Source organism: Rhinolophus hipposideros, assembly GCF_964194185.1.
Source record: "Rhinolophus hipposideros genome assembly, chromosome: 23".
NCBI lineage: Eukaryota > Metazoa > Chordata > Mammalia > Chiroptera > Rhinolophidae > Rhinolophus > Rhinolophus hipposideros.
This window is the reverse complement of record NC_138069.1, coordinates 5,902,390-5,920,473: the sequence shown is the minus strand read 5'-3', so window position 1 is coordinate 5,920,473 and position 18,084 is coordinate 5,902,390. Positions and strand designations below refer to the sequence as shown.

The 18,084-nt window shown below is 56.5% G+C and overlaps 1 protein-coding gene across 1 annotated transcript; it reads left to right on the top strand.

Annotated features, from left to right (window-relative positions):
- The first annotated feature begins 2,546 nt into the window (after positions 1-2,546).
- On the top strand, positions 2,547-17,083 carry GRK6 (G protein-coupled receptor kinase 6). The gene is made up of 16 exons (XM_081036212.1): positions 2,547-2,752; positions 6,395-6,490; positions 7,494-7,606; positions 7,729-7,806; positions 8,115-8,215; positions 8,546-8,638; positions 8,741-8,804; positions 8,944-9,084; positions 9,365-9,555; positions 10,333-10,370; positions 10,461-10,550; positions 11,464-11,672; positions 11,758-11,895; positions 14,966-15,103; positions 15,185-15,319; positions 15,967-17,083. The coding sequence occupies exons 1-16, from the start codon at positions 2,701-2,703 to the stop codon at positions 16,018-16,020; spliced, it is 1,731 nt and encodes a 576-aa protein (XP_080892338.1). The 5' UTR covers positions 2,547-2,700; the 3' UTR covers positions 16,021-17,083.
- Positions 17,084-18,084: the final 1,001 nt, after the last annotated feature.

Genomic DNA, 18,084 nt, shown 5'->3' with positions numbered 1-18,084 from the left:
CAGTGGAAAGCAGGGCCTGTCTCTGCATTTCATGTTTCCTCCTAAAGAGGAGGGCTGTTCAGATGCTGGGCAGCCAAACAAGTCAGCCCAAGCCCCTCTCTCTGACCTTTGATCCCCACCCCTAGCAGATCCTGCACAATGCGGCTCAGAGAAAGCAACTCTGATCACACACGATAGCGCAGCGCTATCCTCAAAATGAAGTCCAAACTCTTAACCTGTCTTCCAAAGAGCTCTCTGATCCAGGCCCTTCCAAGGCCTGATCTCAGATCTTAGCCTCCATGCTCACCCCAATGTGCACCTGAAATTCTAGCCCGGTTCTCTGCTCTCAGGGACCGAATGCGTGAGCCCTTACTGCCTTCCTCTACAGAGCTTTGCATATGCGCTAGCCCTCTGTCCAAAAGGCTCTTTCCTTCCTGGCTCCTGCTCCCGTAATCCCTGAAACCTACACATTCTCACTTGACTCTCAGGTGTCACTTGCACACAACAGCCTTCATTGGGTGAGGTACCTGCCCTTTGTCTTACTAGCCACTGGGTTTCCCTCTTTCAAGGTACTTACCTTTCCTCCCAAATGTATCCTACATCCACGCACTTGTCTCCATCTCCACTGCCTCCTTCTTGGTCCAAGCCACCATCCTCTCTTCCCTGGAATTCTGCAGCCTCCCAACTGCTCTCTCTGCTTCCATTCTTGGCACCCTTAAAATCCACTAGCTAGAATTATCTTTTTAAGTATAAAGCATCCTTTCAAAAGCTTCACATTTCACTTAAGAAAAACAAACTCCTCACCAATGGTCTGCAAAGCTTTCCACCACCTAGCTAGTGCCCTTGCTCTTTTCATCTGATCTCAGACCCTTGGGCCCTGAAATGACGCAGGCCTTCTTCCTTCCTGTTCCTTGAACACACCAAACTTACTGTAGGCTCAGAGCCCTTGCACTTGCTGTTGCCTTTACTTGGAACTCTGTTCCCCCAGATCTCTGTGTGGTTGAATCTGCTCAGATGCCACACCTTGATACCATTCCCCCTGACTCTGTCTTGTCCTAAAAAACAAAATCGCCAGTTATTTTACCAGCAAAAGGGGTTTATTCTGGAATAGCAGGGAACTGCAATTTGCAACAAGCATGCTATATATAACAAAACCATAGGCAAGTCCAACAAGCAAAGTAGAGGAACGTTATTTTATAAAAAGGAGGAAGTTGACAGCAGTTGTTTTAAAAGTCCACTGGAGGAAAGGGATAGTTCAGGGTGCTGACGGTTTCTTACCCGCTGAGTTGCTGGGCAAGAAAGGAAATCTTCCTTCCTCCTGCTGGAGTGAAGTAGTACCAACTTGTAAGGTGTGTCTCTTCCTATTGAGGTTCCTAATTGACTCCTTCCTCTTGGGGTCTGTAAATGATGTCCAGTGGTAGTGCAACAGGGTTCCCCCTTCCGGCCTCCCCACTCCATTTTAAGTGAAGTTTCCCGTTATTAATTTTTAGTCTTAGTACCACTTATTACTCTCTGAGACCGTCCTAGTTATTTATTTACTTACAGGATTATCATCTTTATCCCCCTTTTAGCATGTAAGCAGGGAGCTTAGCTATCTTGCTGACACCACTGTATTTCCCAGCACCTGGCTTGATGCCTGGCACAAAGCGGGTGCTCTGTGTTTTAGGTAACAGAAGCCTAGTTGAATCCGGTTCTGCCTCACTCGCTGAGTCTGGGTAAGTCCGTTTCCTGGTGTGTGAAGTGGGGGTGGAAGGAGTAGGATGTTGAGCTAGAAGGTGTTGATTAGCTGTAAAATTTCGGCCTTGTTTTCTTTTCAGCCACAGGACCTCCGGCGCCTCAGCTCCCCACCTGTATAATGGGCGTGAGCTCACCCCAACCTCTCGGGGTGGTAGTGCAGCCTTATAAGGCAGCAGAGGCCGGGCGGGCGAGGCGGTGTGAGCGAAGAGAAATCACAACATCCGGCTGCGGGGGCGGGGCGGGGGCGCCAGCGGCGGCCGAGCCGGAGGCTGCTTCTGGGCCTCTCCCCTCTTCTGATGTGCGCCCTCCAGGATGGTCCCTCCCAAAGGAATACTGCCGGACAAACGGCCCAAACCAGCTCGCGGCTCCGAGGCCCAGGATACTAACTGTATCCCCTACGAACCCTAGAAAAGCCAAGGCGAGCCCCAGGACCCCGGGCCACACCCCCCTCCGATGGCCCAATCAGAGTGCATTGCAGAGAAAGCCTGAACATCCGGCCTCCAGGGCGTAACCCAGAGGACCCACCTCCGTGGTCCCAGGAGGGCTCGGCCCTAATTGGCAGTTCGGTATCCTACGAAGGCCCAGAAATTCGAACCTAGGGGCCGAACCCCACCTCAAACCAACCAGGAAGAGATGACGTATGAAGTCCCGCCTCCTTACTCCTTTGAGCGAATCCACGGCTCAGGGGGCGGAGAATAATGAAGAGGCTGTCTAATGGGTAGACGGCGCGGGGAGCGCCCGCCTGCTTATTGGTCGAGTAAAGTAAACAGAGGGTGGGGCGGGGCGGGGCGGGGCGGGGTGGGCCGGCGGCCGGGTGGCCTCCGGGAGGGGGCGGAGAGTGCGCGGCAGGCGGCGGCGGCCGGGGAGGCCGGAGAGGCCGCGGTGCGGTCACTGCGAGCCGAGCCGAGCCGCGCCGATCGCCGTCCGGCACCGGCTCCCGCGCGCGATCCTGGCCGGCGGCGCGGCCCGGCGGCGCCGCAGCCCATGGAGCTCGAGAACATCGTAGCAAACACGGTGCTACTCAAGGCCCGGGAAGGTGAGGCGGCCGGGCGGGCGGCGGGGTGCAAAGAAGGCGGGCGCGCGGCCTCCGAGCTCGGCGGCGCGCCCCAGCCGCCGGATCCCCTCGGGCAGCGTGCTCAGCTCCCCGCACCCCGCTCTGACACTAGCCCTTCCGGGACGGCGTCCTCCTCCGCACCTGCCCCTGGTAGCCGGGGCCCAGGAAGGGGCGGGGGTCAGGCCGCCGCCCTCGCGTCGGGGGAAGGATGAGAGGGTGAGAGAAGGAGAGAGGAGAGGAAGGAAGAGGCTTGGGTGGGCCCTGAGACCCTCTCTGAGGCCCGTCGCAGGTGAGGCGTGAGAAGATGCCCCTGGGAGGGGCAACCTAACCCCACGTGCCGAGGCCCAGACCCCGGCGCACAGCCTGGAACGCCACAAAGTTGGTGCAGGCTAAAGGTTTGGAGAATGAATGAACAACCACCCGACTTGGGGAAACTGTTGGACACACATGCTACCAACATGACCTCCGCTTGCCGGGTGCCTCTTGACCCTTGAGACCAAGGAATAGGTCACGATTTTTGCCCTCAAGAAGCCCAGGGTCTAGTGGGGCAAAGGGACACAGAAATAAGTGGAGCCAGCTTTGAAGGCAGACAGCATGCTGGGCTGGGAGCACTGTACGTACAAGGCTCGGCAGAGGGAGCCCGGCTGGTGAACCAAGTGTGTGCTGAGCTCCTCAGGGTTCCCTCCCCAGATCTTAGCAGACATCTGCTCTAGAGGGTCCTGGGCGACACAGAAGGACCAGAACTGGTCCTCACTGCCTTCTGGTCAGCCTGGCCCTCACCTGCTATTGTCCACCGTGGTAATTTAATCACCAAACATTCACCATATGCTGTGTCCTGTCCAGGGTGCTGGCGACCAGCAGTGAACAAGACCCTTTTTGGAACGCTAGGGCAGGAGGTCATGCCAGTTTTTCCACTCTTTGCTGGGTTTGCAGGCTCAAAGAGTCATCGGCTTTACCTTCCTGCCCTGTTTTACAGATTGGAAGCAGGCTGGGACCAGGGACTAGTCCCCAGGTCACATAGCGAGACTGTGGTTGCCCCAGGCCTAGGACACAAGATGCCCTCCACACCATCTGTAGGAAGCCCAGAGGAGCCCCCAGCTAGCACAGCATCTGATACCCTCTGCCTGCCCAGAGCATGTTGACCCCAGGGAAGTGCTGTCTGGAAATGGGCATGGCAGGCTAGGTCCTTAGTACCCTTCCCTATCTCCTGTCCCTTATCGAGTCCGGGGCTAGGCCTTCCTCCCAGCCTCTGGGGGCATCTGCCCATTCTGTTCTGCCTCGTCATCCAGGCTGTCAGGGAGGAGGGGTGAGGAGAGCCTGGCCAGGCCTCCTTCCTAGGGCTGTAGCCAGTTCAGGCCTCAGGCTGCTGAGGGCACTGCCTTGCCTGGCCAGAGACTGGACATCTTCAGACAGGCTTCCTCAGGCCCTGAGTGAGGCGTAGGAGGGTATGGCCACACCGGGGACCGGTGCCTCCACTGGAGAACCCTCACCTCACCTGGCCCTGGCCCTCCCAACTGTGCGGCTCTAGATAAGTCTTTTTTCTCTGAACTTCAGTAACCTTTTTGTGGACAGGACATGAAAACTAAAGGAAATCCCAATTGTCACTGAGTCCTGAGCTGTGGCCCATGGAGTGGCTGCATCAGAATCCCTTAATGAACTGGCTGACAATTTGGTGCTGGGTCTTTGCCAGCTTCCCAACTGATCTGAGGTCTTAAGTGGTTTGAGAACCCTTAGTGTATGTATTGAGTTGGCACCTAATGGATTCCTTAGCATATTTGGGGTGGGAAAGGAGCTTGGGTTGTGGTCCCAGGGCACTGGGCTCGAATCCTGCGTCTGGCACCTCCAGGTTTTGTGATCTTGGACAAATGGATTTATTTCAGAGCCTCATGAAATTGGGCCCGGTCTGGTAGAGCTGCTGTGAGGATGAAGTGGGACTGCCCTGGGGTGTGAGCCTTCACTTAGTTGTTCCTTTCCCAGGTGCCCAGAGGCACAGCAAGGGGACCAGGCTAGGGTGGGGAGGAGCCCCACTGACTGGTGGCAGTTCCAGGACAGGATATTTGCATGTGACTCTGCTGCTGCCTTAATGTGGCTGGAAGGAGGGGGAGGAGGAAGTAACTGATGGGGGAGGCAGGCGGATGGAGCATTGGGTGAGGGACCTGCGGGGTGAGGAGGAGTTCCCCTTGTGGGGAGGCCTTGCCTGGGTTGGCGGTGGGGGTCTGTTGCTCACTCACAGTGGAGCAATGACTGTGGGGTATGCTGGGTGCAGGCTGCAGGAGGGCTGCTCACAGGTTTCCCAATGCATACCCTGCAATACTTCCTCCTCCGGGCAGCTTAGGTAGGGGAACCCATTGAGGGACCCATCCCTGCTTCCTCCCTAGAAGGCAGCCCATCCGCCCTGCACCACCTGTTTTCAGCCAGGCCAGATGGAAACTAGGCTGGGTAAACCATAGGGGAAACTGAGCCCAGGCAAGGGAAAGGTTGAGGTTGCCATTGAGTTGTTGGAGCTGGGGGCCTACCACTTGCCAGAGCCCTACTGGGTGCTACACACAGACTCTCCTAGTCACCCTCACAACGCCTCTGGAGGTGGTTTTGGACCCAAACTACACATGGAGAAATTAAGGTTCAGAGAGGGCAATTGATGAGCCTAAAGTGTGAATTGGAGATTCCAGCCAAGGTCTATGACTCCAAGATTCAGGCCCCCTCTGTCATCCTCAACCTCGTGGCCCGTGGGCCACATCTGCCTAACTCGCTCAGTAACATGTTTTATTTATTTGACTGCAGTGGTATTTTTTTAAATAGGAACCAATATTTCGTGTAATAGTCCGGATTCCCAGCTGCTTTTGAAAACTCAGGAGAACTGGCCATACTGAGCCAGCATTCCCACCTAGCAGCAATGAAGCAGCAGCTGGACTTGTGCTTCAGCTGTCCATTAAAAGGGGCATGCCTGGTCCAGTTCACCGTACTCCCTACCACTCCTTGTCTCCCATCTGGTCCACAGTCACCATACCTGTCTGGCTCTATAGGCATTTGAGCTGCTACCCTGCTCTCAGCAGCTACAAGTTGGGGGTCAGCTAGGTAAAATGAGGCAGGTGTCAGGGCCAGGGAAGCCCTTGTGTGCGGGGGTGTGGATCCTGAGTGCCAGCCCTCCTGCCATCACCTGGTTTGAGTCTCGGACAGCTTTGACGCAGGGCCCGGTGACCCAGGCTGCTCTCTGGCTCTGGCAGCTCTCAGGCATATCCCATACATCCAAGAATCTCTCTCTTCTGGGTCTTGACTTACACAGGTCCTGCCACTGTCATGTCCTTCTCTACTTTCTTCACCTGGGAAACGCTACCTGGCAGGAAGCAGCTGAGGCTTGCTGAGGCTGCCCAGAAACGCCACCGTCCCCCAGCTGCCTGGCCTTACTTCCTACCCTCTTGGCTCTTCCAACCCAGTAGCCCCTAGCGGGAGGGCCCAGGGGACCACAAGTGTCCGGGAAGTCAGTGTTGGAGCACGTGGAAGAAAGGCCCCAGGTGCCTCCTAGAGTGGGCTGTGCTGAGGCCGGGCCCTGTAGACCTCTGGACGGCACTGAGGGTGGAAGGGAGGCATCAAGGCGGCTGCCTCAGCGCCTGTTTGCTCCCACAGGTGGTGGCGGGAATCGCAAAGGCAAAAGCAAGAAATGGCGGCAGATGCTGCAGTTCCCGCACATCAGCCAGTGTGAAGAGCTGCGGCTCAGCCTCGGTGAGGCCTGGGTGGAGACCAGGGGGTGCTGAGGCCAGGGGGACCTGCTGGTGCCAGGGAGCCTCCCCTGAGACCTCACCCTGGCGCAAAGGGGCAGGGTTGGGGGATCTGGGGAGCAGGAAGATGGAGGCTGCACCACCCAGCCTAGTTTCAGTTCCTGGGCTTGGGATGGGTGGAGGGTAGAGAGCAAACAGGACAGCAGGGGTGGTTGTGGTGGGTGTGGGGATTTAGGCAGGGTCAGATTTGGGGCAGTCTGAGAGAAGCAGAGGAAGGAAGGGCCAGGCCTAGGGGGAACAGGGCTCAGGACAGGGTGCAGTGAGGGCTGGAGCAAGCCCACAGATTGACTACGTTGGGAGCCCCAGACATGTGTTCAGCCCTACCCAGTCCAGTCCGGGGAGCCCAGCAAAGCCTGGAGCTGAAGGGCCCAAGACCCCAGCTCCTGCTCATTTGGGCTACGGCCCCAGGTCTGAGCAGCACTGGAGGTAGCTCAGGCCCCTTTGGTAGCCTGCACATGGGCAAGGACTACATAGCGACGGCTTCCACGGCCTGGGAAGGGGCCCTCATCTCTAGCTCACCGGAAGCCACAGCTTCCTCCGTACTTTCGCCAGGCAGAAGGCAGGTGTGGGCTCAGCCTGGGCCTGGCCGGAACCTCACACACCACACCCAACCCCAACACTGTGACGAATGCAAGTGTTAGGACCCAGGAGACAGTGCGGGGAGATGAGGGCCCCAGCTCTGGAGCCACTCTCCTGACTGTGTGACCTTGGACTAATCGCTTAGACTCTCTGGGCCTCAGAGTCCCAAGCTATGATGTAGTAGAGGTGGGCAGTAGTACCCACTTCAGGGCTGTGGTGAAGGCTCTAAAGGAGATAATGGGTGCTGTGCTGCAGTGCTGAAAGCTGTCGTTGGGGCCCAGGCCCTGGCGGTGTGGGGTGTGGACAGCAATACCCCGCCAGCAGGCTTCAGGTCCCGAGAACCCAGCAGCTCCCATCTCTGCCTGCAGAGCGTGACTATTACAGTCTTTGCGAGCGACAGCCCATCGGGCACCTGCTGTTCCGAGAGTTCTGCACGACGAGGCCTGAGCTGACCCGCTGCACTGCCTTTCTGGACGGGGTGGTGAGTGCAGCCCAGCCCTGATGTCCAGCGTGGGCAGAGGTCCCAGACCCCGTGTGCCCCACCTAGCATTCCAGAACTGTCACATCCCCCAGACCCAAGCCACTCCACCTTCCACCCTATAGGCTGAGTATGAAGTGACCCCTGATGAGAAGCGGAAGGCATGTGGGCAGCGGCTAATGCAGAATTTTCTGAGCCCCACGGTGAGTGAGCAGTGATGGAGGGATGACGGCAGTGGGCAGAGCTCAGTGATGGGGAGAAGAGTGACCACTGTCTAGGCAGAGATTCCCTGGAGTTGCTCCAGGCTCACCAGGCAGCACTGCGGGCAGAGCCCAGGAGGGTGGGCTGGACAGCCTGCCAGTGGCTCTGCCTCAAGGGTCGCAGCAGGAATTGAATTTAGCAACAGGACAGGCTAGCACACCACGGGCCTGCAGCTGCCCCCAGCATGTGCCCTAGAAGTAGCAGCTGGCCAATGGGGCCCTGCACTGACCTGTCTGTGGCCTATCCCCAGGGTCCTGACCTCATCCCTGAGGTCCCCCGGCAACTAGTGACTAACTGTACCCAGCAGCTGGAACAGGGGCCCTGCAAAGATCTCTTCCAGGAGCTCACCCGGTAAGCCTCTCCTTCCCACAGGCCTAGAATTATGTCCCGAGAAGGGGGCTTCTGTGGGCCTGGAAGGCTGTGAACAGCTTAGCTGCTCGTGAGGGGATTCAGTCTCTCATCCTGACCTTGACCCTGCTGTGTGACCTTGGGCAGGTTTCCTCCCCTCTCTGTAACATCCTGAGCTTCAGCATGGGTATGTGTCTCCATCCTAGGTGGGTTAGCAGGAGGGTTGGCAGAGGATGCTGTCTTTCGGGCTGAGCATGAACTTAACAGGGCCTGGCCCATCAAGCCAAGAACCTGGGGTGTTGGGCTGACTAGCAGGTTGGGCCTTCTCAACAGGCTGACCCATGAGTACCTGAGCATGGCCCCTTTTGCCGACTACCTCGACAGCATCTACTTCAACCGTTTCCTGCAGTGGAAGTGGCTGGAAAGGTGAGCTCCTTGAAGGCTGGACCAGGGCAGGCGAGGTTGTTGGGGCTGTCATGGGCCTTGGGGCCCTGCTCAGCCATTTGCTCCCCAACCTCTTGCCCACAGGCAGCCAGTGACCAAAAACACCTTCAGGCAGTACCGAGTCCTGGGCAAAGGTGGCTTTGGGGAGGTGAGTGGCCAGCCCAGAGACCCCTGCAGAGTGAGGGGGTGCGGTAGGTCCTAGACCAGCCTTTTACCCCCCTCTGAGTCCCTGTAACCCCAACAAGGGCACAGCTGGTTCTCATTTACCCCATCTACCCTGGCTATAGGTGTGTGCCTGCCAGGTGCGGGCAACAGGCAAGATGTACGCCTGCAAAAAGCTGGAGAAGAAGCGAATCAAGAAGCGGAAAGGGGAGGCCATGGCGCTCAATGAGAAGCAAATCCTGGAGAAAGTGAACAGTAGGTTTGTAGTAAGTACAGACAGGAGACCCCGCCCTACCCCTGGCCACGAGCTTGCCCTCCCCGTTCACCAGGCTGAGGTCTGCCCCCAGCCGGCCCCCTCTAGGCATTGACTCCCACTCTTGAAGATGCTTGGGAACGGCAGGTTTGGGATGTTGACATCCGGACTGGGGAGCAGGCTAGTCCCCCCAGGAGTGGCACCGAGAAGGATTTTTTGGGTGGCTGGCACCAGCCCCACCACCAGGTAGCCTGTGGCCCCTGCCTGAGGGCTCGGGTCCCCCCCGGCCACAGGTGAGCTTGGCCTATGCCTATGAGACCAAGGACGCGCTGTGCCTAGTGCTGACACTGATGAACGGAGGTGACCTCAAGTTCCACATCTACCACATGGGCCAGGCTGGCTTCCCCGAGGCGCGGGCCGTCTTTTACACGGCAGAGATCTGCTGTGGCCTGGAGGATCTGCACCGGGAGCGCATCGTGTACAGGTGGGGGCTCGGCCTCCCCGCCAGGGGCTGCAGCTGGAAGGATGGTGGAAGGATGTGTGTGTGCCGGGGCAGTCACGCTGCCACAAACCCGTGCTGAGCCCTGCGAGGCACCGGCTGCGGGCGCCGTACTGGCCCACGCTAGGCGACCTTGCGAGGCTCAGAACCCAGGCTCTGGCGCCCAGCTGACACGGGTGTGAATCCCGGCGTTGTCACATCCCATTCCCTGTTCCCAACACCATTTCCTTTCCTGAGAAGTAGAGGCTATATAATTCCTGCCTGGAGGGTTATCATAGGGACTGAATGGGATAATGCAATTAAGTACACTGGAGCCTGGCACTCAGGGCTTGGCAGAGAGTGCTCTGCCTGTTGCTGTTATTGGTATGATTTCATTTGAGCTTTGCAACAGCCCCAGGAGGGGACGGATGAGCAGCCCCATTTGACAGAAAAGGTAGAGTCAGCCAAAGGGTGGAGGTGTGTGGTGGCGGGAGCCCTTCGACACCAGGGGGGAGCCAAGGCTACTGGTGATATCTGGGGAGCTTTCCTGGGTGGGAGCTGCCTTCCATTTGCCTAGCAAGTCCCAGGAGTCCTGGCTCCATTGATCCCTCGAGCCGGGGCTCCTGCCAGAGAAGGGCAGGGCTATCTGTTGCCCTGGCAGCAAATAGCTCCTACACCTTTTTCCACATCCCATCCCAGGAGGCGAGTGAGCTGGGAGGGGTGGGCCCTGTCTGGCTGCCTTGCAAACTGAGCAGCATCTGCCTCTGCCCTTCTCTTCCACAGGGACCTGAAGCCAGAGAATATCCTACTGGATGACCATGGTGGGTGATTTGCCACAGCTGGGGTAGAGTGGATAGGGTGGGGTATGGCCCTCCTACTTAATGGGTCCCCGCCTCTCCACCCACATGCAGGTCACATCCGCATCTCTGACTTGGGGCTGGCTGTGCACGTGCCCGAGGGCCAGACCATCAAAGGCCGTGTGGGCACCGTGGGCTACATGGGTGAGTCCCTTCACTGTCCTGGGCCTGGCCCCACCACTTCTGTTTGGGAGTCTTCTGTGTCTCGAGGAATAGAGCTAAAGTCCTTCTTTTATAGATCAGGAGCTCAGAACTCAGCCAGGGCCCCATACATGTATGAACCTACATCACTCAGTTACTGGATAATTACTGAGCTATTGGCTGGGCCTGCAGGTGGCTACCTATGAAGGACGAGAAGGGCCTCAAACCTGTGTCTGTGGCCCCAGGCTTCCGCTCCCCTGACCTGCCCATCTGGGGAGGGGCCAAGATGAGGCCCCGAGTTTCCCTCAGGGACCACATGACACAGTAGACAGAGTCCCAAGGATGCCCTGCGCCTTTTGCTTGTGTGTCTTTGGGCCAGATCCCCCACACCCCCAGATTCCCTTTCCCTGACCATGAAGCAGTCACCATCCCTGTGGCCAGGGTCGCCTCGAAGATGAAAAGAGGCAGTAGAGACAAACCCCGCTCAGAACCTGCCCTGGCTGGCAGTGTAGGCACCTAGCAAATGACTTTCCTCCTTTCCTCTCTCCGAGACTAAATCCACAGGTTGTAAACTGGTAGCCACACAGGCCTCATTTGGCCTATGTTTGTGTTTCGGTCAAACTGTTTTTAACCCAGTTGGAATTGGTTGCCAACATTAAATAAACCAGACAGCTTCACATTAAAAATACGGAGTTCTGACTTCTGCAAAATGAGAAGACTTGGCCCCCCAAGGGGCCGCATCAGCTCCCTTTGATGGGCCGTGTGCTTTTCCACCCAACCACAGTCCCCACCAGGCCACTGACAGTGCCTGCCTGGCTGATGAATGTTTGAGCTGATCCCTTGCTTTGATGTGCTCTGGGCATTCCTGAGGCACCCCTCACTCCTTTCACCCCTGACACCTATACCACCCACCCAGCTCCGGAGGTGGTGAAGAACGAACGGTACACATTCAGCCCAGACTGGTGGGCACTAGGCTGCCTCCTATATGAGATGATCGCAGGCCAGTCGCCCTTCCAGCAGAGGAAAAAGAAGATCAAGAGGGAGGAGGTGGAGCGGCTGGTGAAGGAGGTGGCCGAGGAGTACTGCGATCGCTTCTCCCCACAGGCCCGCTCGCTCTGTTCCCAGGTATGGCAGCCAGCGGGAGGCCCAGCCAGGGCCAGGGCGGGGGCACGTCTCCTGAGGCCACCCTGATCGCCCCTCCCCGCTACAGCTTCTCTGCAAGGACCCTGCTGAGCGATTGGGGTGTTGTGGGGGCGGTGCACGTGAGGTGAAGGAGCACCCTCTCTTTAAGAAGCTGAACTTCAAGCGTCTGGGCGCGGGCATGCTGGAGCCGCCCTTCAAGCCTGATGTGAGTGCCCCCCACTTCTGCCAAAGGCAGAGCCAACCTGGGGTAGGGACTGGGGATTCTTGGAGCTCAGGATACCTTCAGTGCAAATGTCGGAAAACCCAACTCAAGTGGCTTAGTCAACAAGACATAATTCTCTGGGCTTATGAAAATGAAAAGCCCCGGGAGAGTTCTGGCTTTGGCATAGCACATCCGGGGCTCCAGCATGTTGTAGGCATGTTCTCTCTCTTCCCCTCCCTCCTCCCTGTACTGGTCAATGTGCAGTCTTCACCGGCAGACAGCTCTCCTCAGGGTTTGACAGTGGTGGACCCAGCTGCTCTGGCCCACATCCTACCAGCTTAGCCATTCCAGTAGACCATGCCTCTTGCCCAATAATTTCAAAAGAAATCCTGAAGGGGGTGGCAGGGGGGAGTGAGGCCTCAGGCTGATGCTTATGGCCTCTGATTGCTCAGAGGCCCCTCAGTGTTCACACCTGGATCGGAACACCCACCTGAACCACTGCCAGTGGGGGAGACCAGTTCCTCAAAGGAAAGCCAAGGTGCCACTGACAGTAAGAGGAAGGGCTGTTGGGCTGGCAGAACATCAGCTGCCCGCTACACCTGGCAGCACTGACTTCCCTTCTGTGGGCAGAGTATTCCCCCTTGTAGATTCTCACCCATTTACTGAGCATCTCTGTGGGTCAGGCATCCTGCAGGCCAGAATATCCTTGAGTCATCAGATTCCAGATGGCAAAAACCCAGCTCACAGTTACACCCAACATGGCGCTTACTGGTTTATTTGGTTAGATCGTCCTAGAGTAGGGCCGACATCAGGGTGTCACACCATGTTGCCAGGACTCCATCTCTTGGCTCTGTTTCATCCTGTTGACTGTCCTCCCACTGAATGCAGGCTTCTCTGTATAAAGTCACAGGGAAGGTTCTGATTGGTCAAGATTAGATCATGTGCTTGCTTCCCTCCTATGTGTAAGATGACTGGATCTTGTCGATTGACAGTTCACTAGGAACACTGGGGAGGCAGGAAGGTGATGGGCAGGCCAGGTTGATGGCTGTCAACCACATATGTGATTGTTTATTCATTCAACAAATATCTGAGTGCCCAGATGTGCCAGACCTCAGAGATAACGATGTCACTAGGACCTAGTCCTGCCTTCATGTGCTAGTGGGAAGACACACCAAAATAAACCAGTAAGCGGAAAAAAAATTAGGTAATGTGAAGTGCAGGAGTGCAGGCTAAGAAGATTAGGAATGGTGGGGGGGTTGGGTGTATTTTTAGACAGGATGGTCTCTGAGGAGCTGATGGTTAAGCAGAAGCCTAAAATATAGGAAGGAGAGAACCCTGCCAAGATTTGGAGTATGAGCATTCCAAGGAGAAGCAAAAGCCAACCAGTGAGGTCCTGGGGCAGGAACCAGTCTCGAGATGATACAGTAATGAGGGGCCCATGTGACAGACATCTCTTCTAAGTGTGATGGGGGCCTTTGGGGAATATTGGGCAGGAATGTGAGGTGTGAGGAGTGGGGAGTGGAAGTGGGGGATCTGCTAGGGAGCTGCCACCTGTCAAGGACTGTGTCATGTAAGCCTCCCTGGGATCCCGTGGTGTGGGCATTGATAGCAGCCTACCTCGGGGCTGGCACTGCCACTCCTGCTTCCCATGCACATCTCATTTAACTTTGAAACCATCCCACTGCTTCATCTTTCGTTCGAAGAGAGAAAATCAGTGCCTTGGATTCTAACTTTTTAGAAGCAGCAGGTGAAAAGCAATATAGTTTTTAACAGCTTTATTGGGATTTAAGTCACGTACCATACAATTTACTCATGTATATCATTAAATGAATGGTTTTTAGCATATTCAGAATTGTGCAACCCTCACCACAATCAATTTTATCACCCCTCTCACTCCCCCGCAAAAAAACTACCCATTGGCAGTCATTCCCCATTCTCCCCTTCCCCTGGTAACCACTAATCTACTTTCTGTCACTATGTATTTGTCTGTTCTGAATATTTCAGATAAATTGAATCATGCACTATGATTCCTTTTGTGTCTGGCCTTTCACTTTGCATAATGTTTTCAAGGTTCATCAGTATTGTAAATATCAGTTCCTTTTTCTGACTGAATAGTATTCCGGTGTATGATTGCCACGTTATGTCTGTGTGTCTTCATCAGTTGATGGACATGGGCGTTGTTTCCACTTTGGGGCTCTGATGAATAATGCTGCTATGAATGCAGATACAAGTTTTTGTGGGGACCTATGTTTTCATTTCTCTGGTGTACACCTTGGAGTGGAGCTGCTGGATCATATGATGATGCTATGTTTAACCTTTGGGGAACTGCCAGACTGCTTTTCCAAAGCAGCTACCATGTTTCCCCGAAAGTAAGACCTAGCCGGACAATCAGCTCTAATGCATCTTTTGGAGCAAAAATTAATATAAGACCCGGTCTTACATAATATAAGGGGCATGTGCTCCTTATTATAATAAAATAAGACCGAGTCTTATATTAATGTTTGCTCCAAAAGACTCATTAGAGCTGATTGTCCGGCTAGGTCTTATTTTGGGGGAAACACAGTACACCATGTTCTATGGTGATGAATTAATTGACATCCTTAATAGTAGGATTTAGAAAACAATGCGACCTGGAGTGAGGTCGACTCCCAGCCTGCTGGGAGCATGGCAGGGCTGTTCTAACCTCTGGTTGGCTGTGAAGTGTGAGGGGGTGGAGCAAGCTCTTGAACATCCCAGGACCAAGGGTGCCCTGCCGGAAGGGCCTGCTGGGGTTCAGCCTGCGCTCACCTCGCCAGCTGCACACCCTACAGATGCGTGCGGATGGAGGGCGCGCCTGTTAATTGTTCCACCAGGCACTGTGGGGATGGCTGGCTGCGGCAGGTCAGTGAAGGAGAATGATCCCCAGTTTACAAAGGGGACACTGGGCTTCAGAGAGAAGGGATTGTCATGCTCAGGAAGTGCACAGGGTGCCAGTTTTCTACTCCAAACCGGAGAGCTGCAAGGGGCAGAACACAACCAGGTGAAGGCTGGAGCGATTCTAAAGGCTAGGTTGTCCTGTCTTTGTCCCCCCCAGCCCCAGGCCATTTACTGCAAGGATGTCTTAGACATCGAACAGTTTTCCACCGTTAAGGGTGTGGAGCTGGAGCCCACCGACCAGGACTTCTACCAGAAGTTTGCCACGGGCAGCGTGTCCATCCCTTGGCAGAACGAGGTGGGTGGGGCATGCCCAGCTGGTGAGGTGGGCTCCAGTGGGCAGCGCTGGGGGCAGCTCTAATAGCTACCCGTCCTGCAGATGGTGGAGACTGAGTGCTTCCAGGAGCTGAATGTCTTCGGGCTGGACGGCTCAGTTCCCCCAGACCTGGATTGGAAGGGCCAGCCGCCTGCGCCCCCCAAGAAGGGACTGCTGCAGAGACTCTTCAGTCGCCAGGTAACCCCCAGCAGTGTCCTACCTGGGCCTCCAGCCTGGCTCCAAGGAATGGTGGGTGGGAGGCCGAGCCCGTGCCCGCATGTGCTGTGAATGGGCTTCCTCCAGCCATGCCAGCGGTGCCCAGGGTCTCTGGCCTCATTCCCGCCTGTCCCCCACTCCTGGCTGGGCTCACGGCCTCTTTTCTCTTTCCAGAGGTGAGCAGTGTGGGCTCCCCGTGGGTTGGCCTTGCTGCCTGGCCTCGGGGAGCCACAGGCAGCCCTTCCATGGCAGAGGCGAGATGTGGGTGAAAGAAGTCCGGTGCCCGCTCCCCATTTTCTCCTCCCCACTGTTTCCATTCCCTGCACCCCAGCACCTTCAAGCTGCTAGCCTTGCTTAGCCATCTGTCTCCCCATGCCCTGCCTCCACCAACCCCAGGGGAGAGGGGCTGGACGGGGCCTTGCCCTGGCAGAGCCTGGGGCCCACCTGGTCCCCCTTATTTCAGCCTGTGGCCGGCAGCCTCTGCACTGATGTCCAATACATGTCTGGCCTGAGCTGCTCCAGGCCCTGGGCAGCTCCTGGCCTGCCCTGGCAGGGCCACCCAGTGATGGCACTGGTGGCTAATGGCACTTGCTCTGCCTCTCTCCCTCCGTGTCTTCCCCACCCTCCAGGATTGCTGTGGGAACTGCAGTGACAGTGACGAAGAGCTCCCCACCCGCCTCTAGCCCCCAGCTTGAGGCTCCCACCGGCGGTTGGCGGTAGCAGCTACTCTGAGTGATGCTGACAGTTTTGCACAGTGGTCCTCCCCATTGTCCACTCAAGGTGTGGACTGGGGAACACAGCTGGAACTGTCCCCAGGGTCCTCTGCCCTTCAGCCCCTCATCTGGCTGAGTTTGGCAAGGCCTGGGCTGTCCCTGGGACAAAGGTGCGTCCCTTCAGCTCTCATCCATGGGGCTCGGGGTTTTCTGTATTTATGTGTTTGTACGGATGTATATAGCAACTAGAGCATTCTGAAGACCCACGCTGGAGCTGGCAGAGGGGCCACTGCCAAACTCCAGGGCGCCTCAGGCCCCTCAGCCCCCAGCACTGTGCTCACCACCGCCCACTTCCAAGTGAGACTCGTGCCTGCCCCTGCCGCCCTGGACTCAGGCCACCGCCTCTGGGGCCCAATGCTGGCCCTTCTCAGCACTTATCAGAGCTGGATCTGGGGCTTCTGCGTCCCCTAGGCCTATGTCAGTGTGACCAGAGATTGGGCTGACCCTGGGACCCATCAGTACACTGCCCAGGCTGTCCCGGATGGGTCTGCCTCTGCCTTCCAGCTCCCAGGGTGCCTCGTCCTTCATGCTGGGCCCTGTCCTGAAGACACCTCTTGCAGAAATGCCCCATCCCAGGTGTGTGGGGGGGGTGTCCCTGGCCAACCCTCAAACATTCCAGACTCCCCTCATAACAATAGACACTTGTGCCCAGCAATAATCCACCCCTCCCTATGTGCCTGTGGGGTGTGTGTGAGCATGTGCGTGCAAAAGAGAGAGAGAGAGAGAGAGAGAGTGTGTGTGTGTGAGAGAGAGAGAGAGAGAGAGAGATACGGGCAGGCTGAGGCGGTGTACCTGCGCCCCAGACCCCAGCCCAGCCCTTTGCAGACTGTGATGGCCATCCTAGTCCCAGTGTTGAGACAGTATGGGATTACAGGACCCTGGTTTTTCCATATTTAAAGCCAATTTTGATTACTTATTTTGTCCAATGTAAGCTGCCACGTGTCTCTGTGAATACAGCCCGAGCACAAACCTGGCCAGCTACCCCTGCCTGCTTCTTTCTTGCTCCTTGTGTCCAGCAGTCTTCTTGCTTCTCTGGACTTGCTGGAAGTGGGAAAAGGTTGGAGGTGGGCCTGGTGGGGCTGCCCCTCTAGTAAGACCCAGGAGCCCCCAGGGCTGCTCTTGCGGCAGCCTCTCCAGGCAGCCAGGCCTTGGTAGCTGTTGGTCTCACCCAGAGGATTCCTCAACTTCCTCAATGGGATGAGTCCTGAGGGAAGAAGCCGGGGATCCACACTGGGGTGTGGGTATCTGGCTCTGCCTGTGCTGGAGAGGCAGGCTTAGCTTGTAGTGTCCCCTCGAGGGCTAAGGTGGCCTGGCCGTCACTTGGGGACTTGGAACAGCCTGAGGAGTGAGGTGGGAGCTGCTGTTAGGTACACCTGCCTGGTCTCTTACCTGGACCCCTGCTGTGTCCCTGGCCCATGGCCTACATGTGCTTTAAAGCCACTCCTCTGCTTTGCCCTTGAAGCAGGAAATGTGGCAAAGGTGAGACAACGATACTGCGAGGTAGGCTGGAGCAGGGCTGGGTGGGGACCAGCCGAGTGGGCAACAGGGAGGATCCTCTGAAGACAGCAGTTGAGCCAGGTCTTGAAGGAGACATTCAGCTGGGGCCAGAGAGGGATTGGGGGAGTATTCTATTCCATAGCATTCCACCGACGCTAACATTTGGGGGGACAGCCTGTTGACCACCAGTCCCAGATTTCACAGACCTGTCGCTCCATAATCTCCCAGTGACCCCATGCCCCCGCCGCCCCCGGGATGCCCTATAACCACCATAAGGGTTTGTTCATTGTCTCTGGGCTGTGCTATAGAGTCCACATGAGCTTTGCTGTTAGTTCTGGGTTCAAGTCCCAGCCTGGTCACTTTTCAAGCTGGCTTGCATAGGCTATGAGAATACACTGAAGCAGCCAGACACCCTCCTTGAGCCTCTAGGTCACTGGCAAGGACTCTTCCCTGCCAGAGGAGTGGGTGCTAGGTGCC

Coding starts and splice junctions, on each gene's coding strand:
- GRK6 (XM_081036212.1), top strand. CDS start 2,701: ATGGAGCTCGAGAACATCGTAGCAAACACGGTGCTACTCAAGGCCCGG. Junction 10,371..10,460: donor TATCCTACTGGATGACCATG/GTGGGTGATTTG, acceptor ACCCACATGCAG/GTCACATCCGCATCTCTGAC. Junction 11,896..14,965: donor AGCCGCCCTTCAAGCCTGAT/GTGAGTGCCCCC, acceptor TGTCCCCCCCAG/CCCCAGGCCATTTACTGCAA.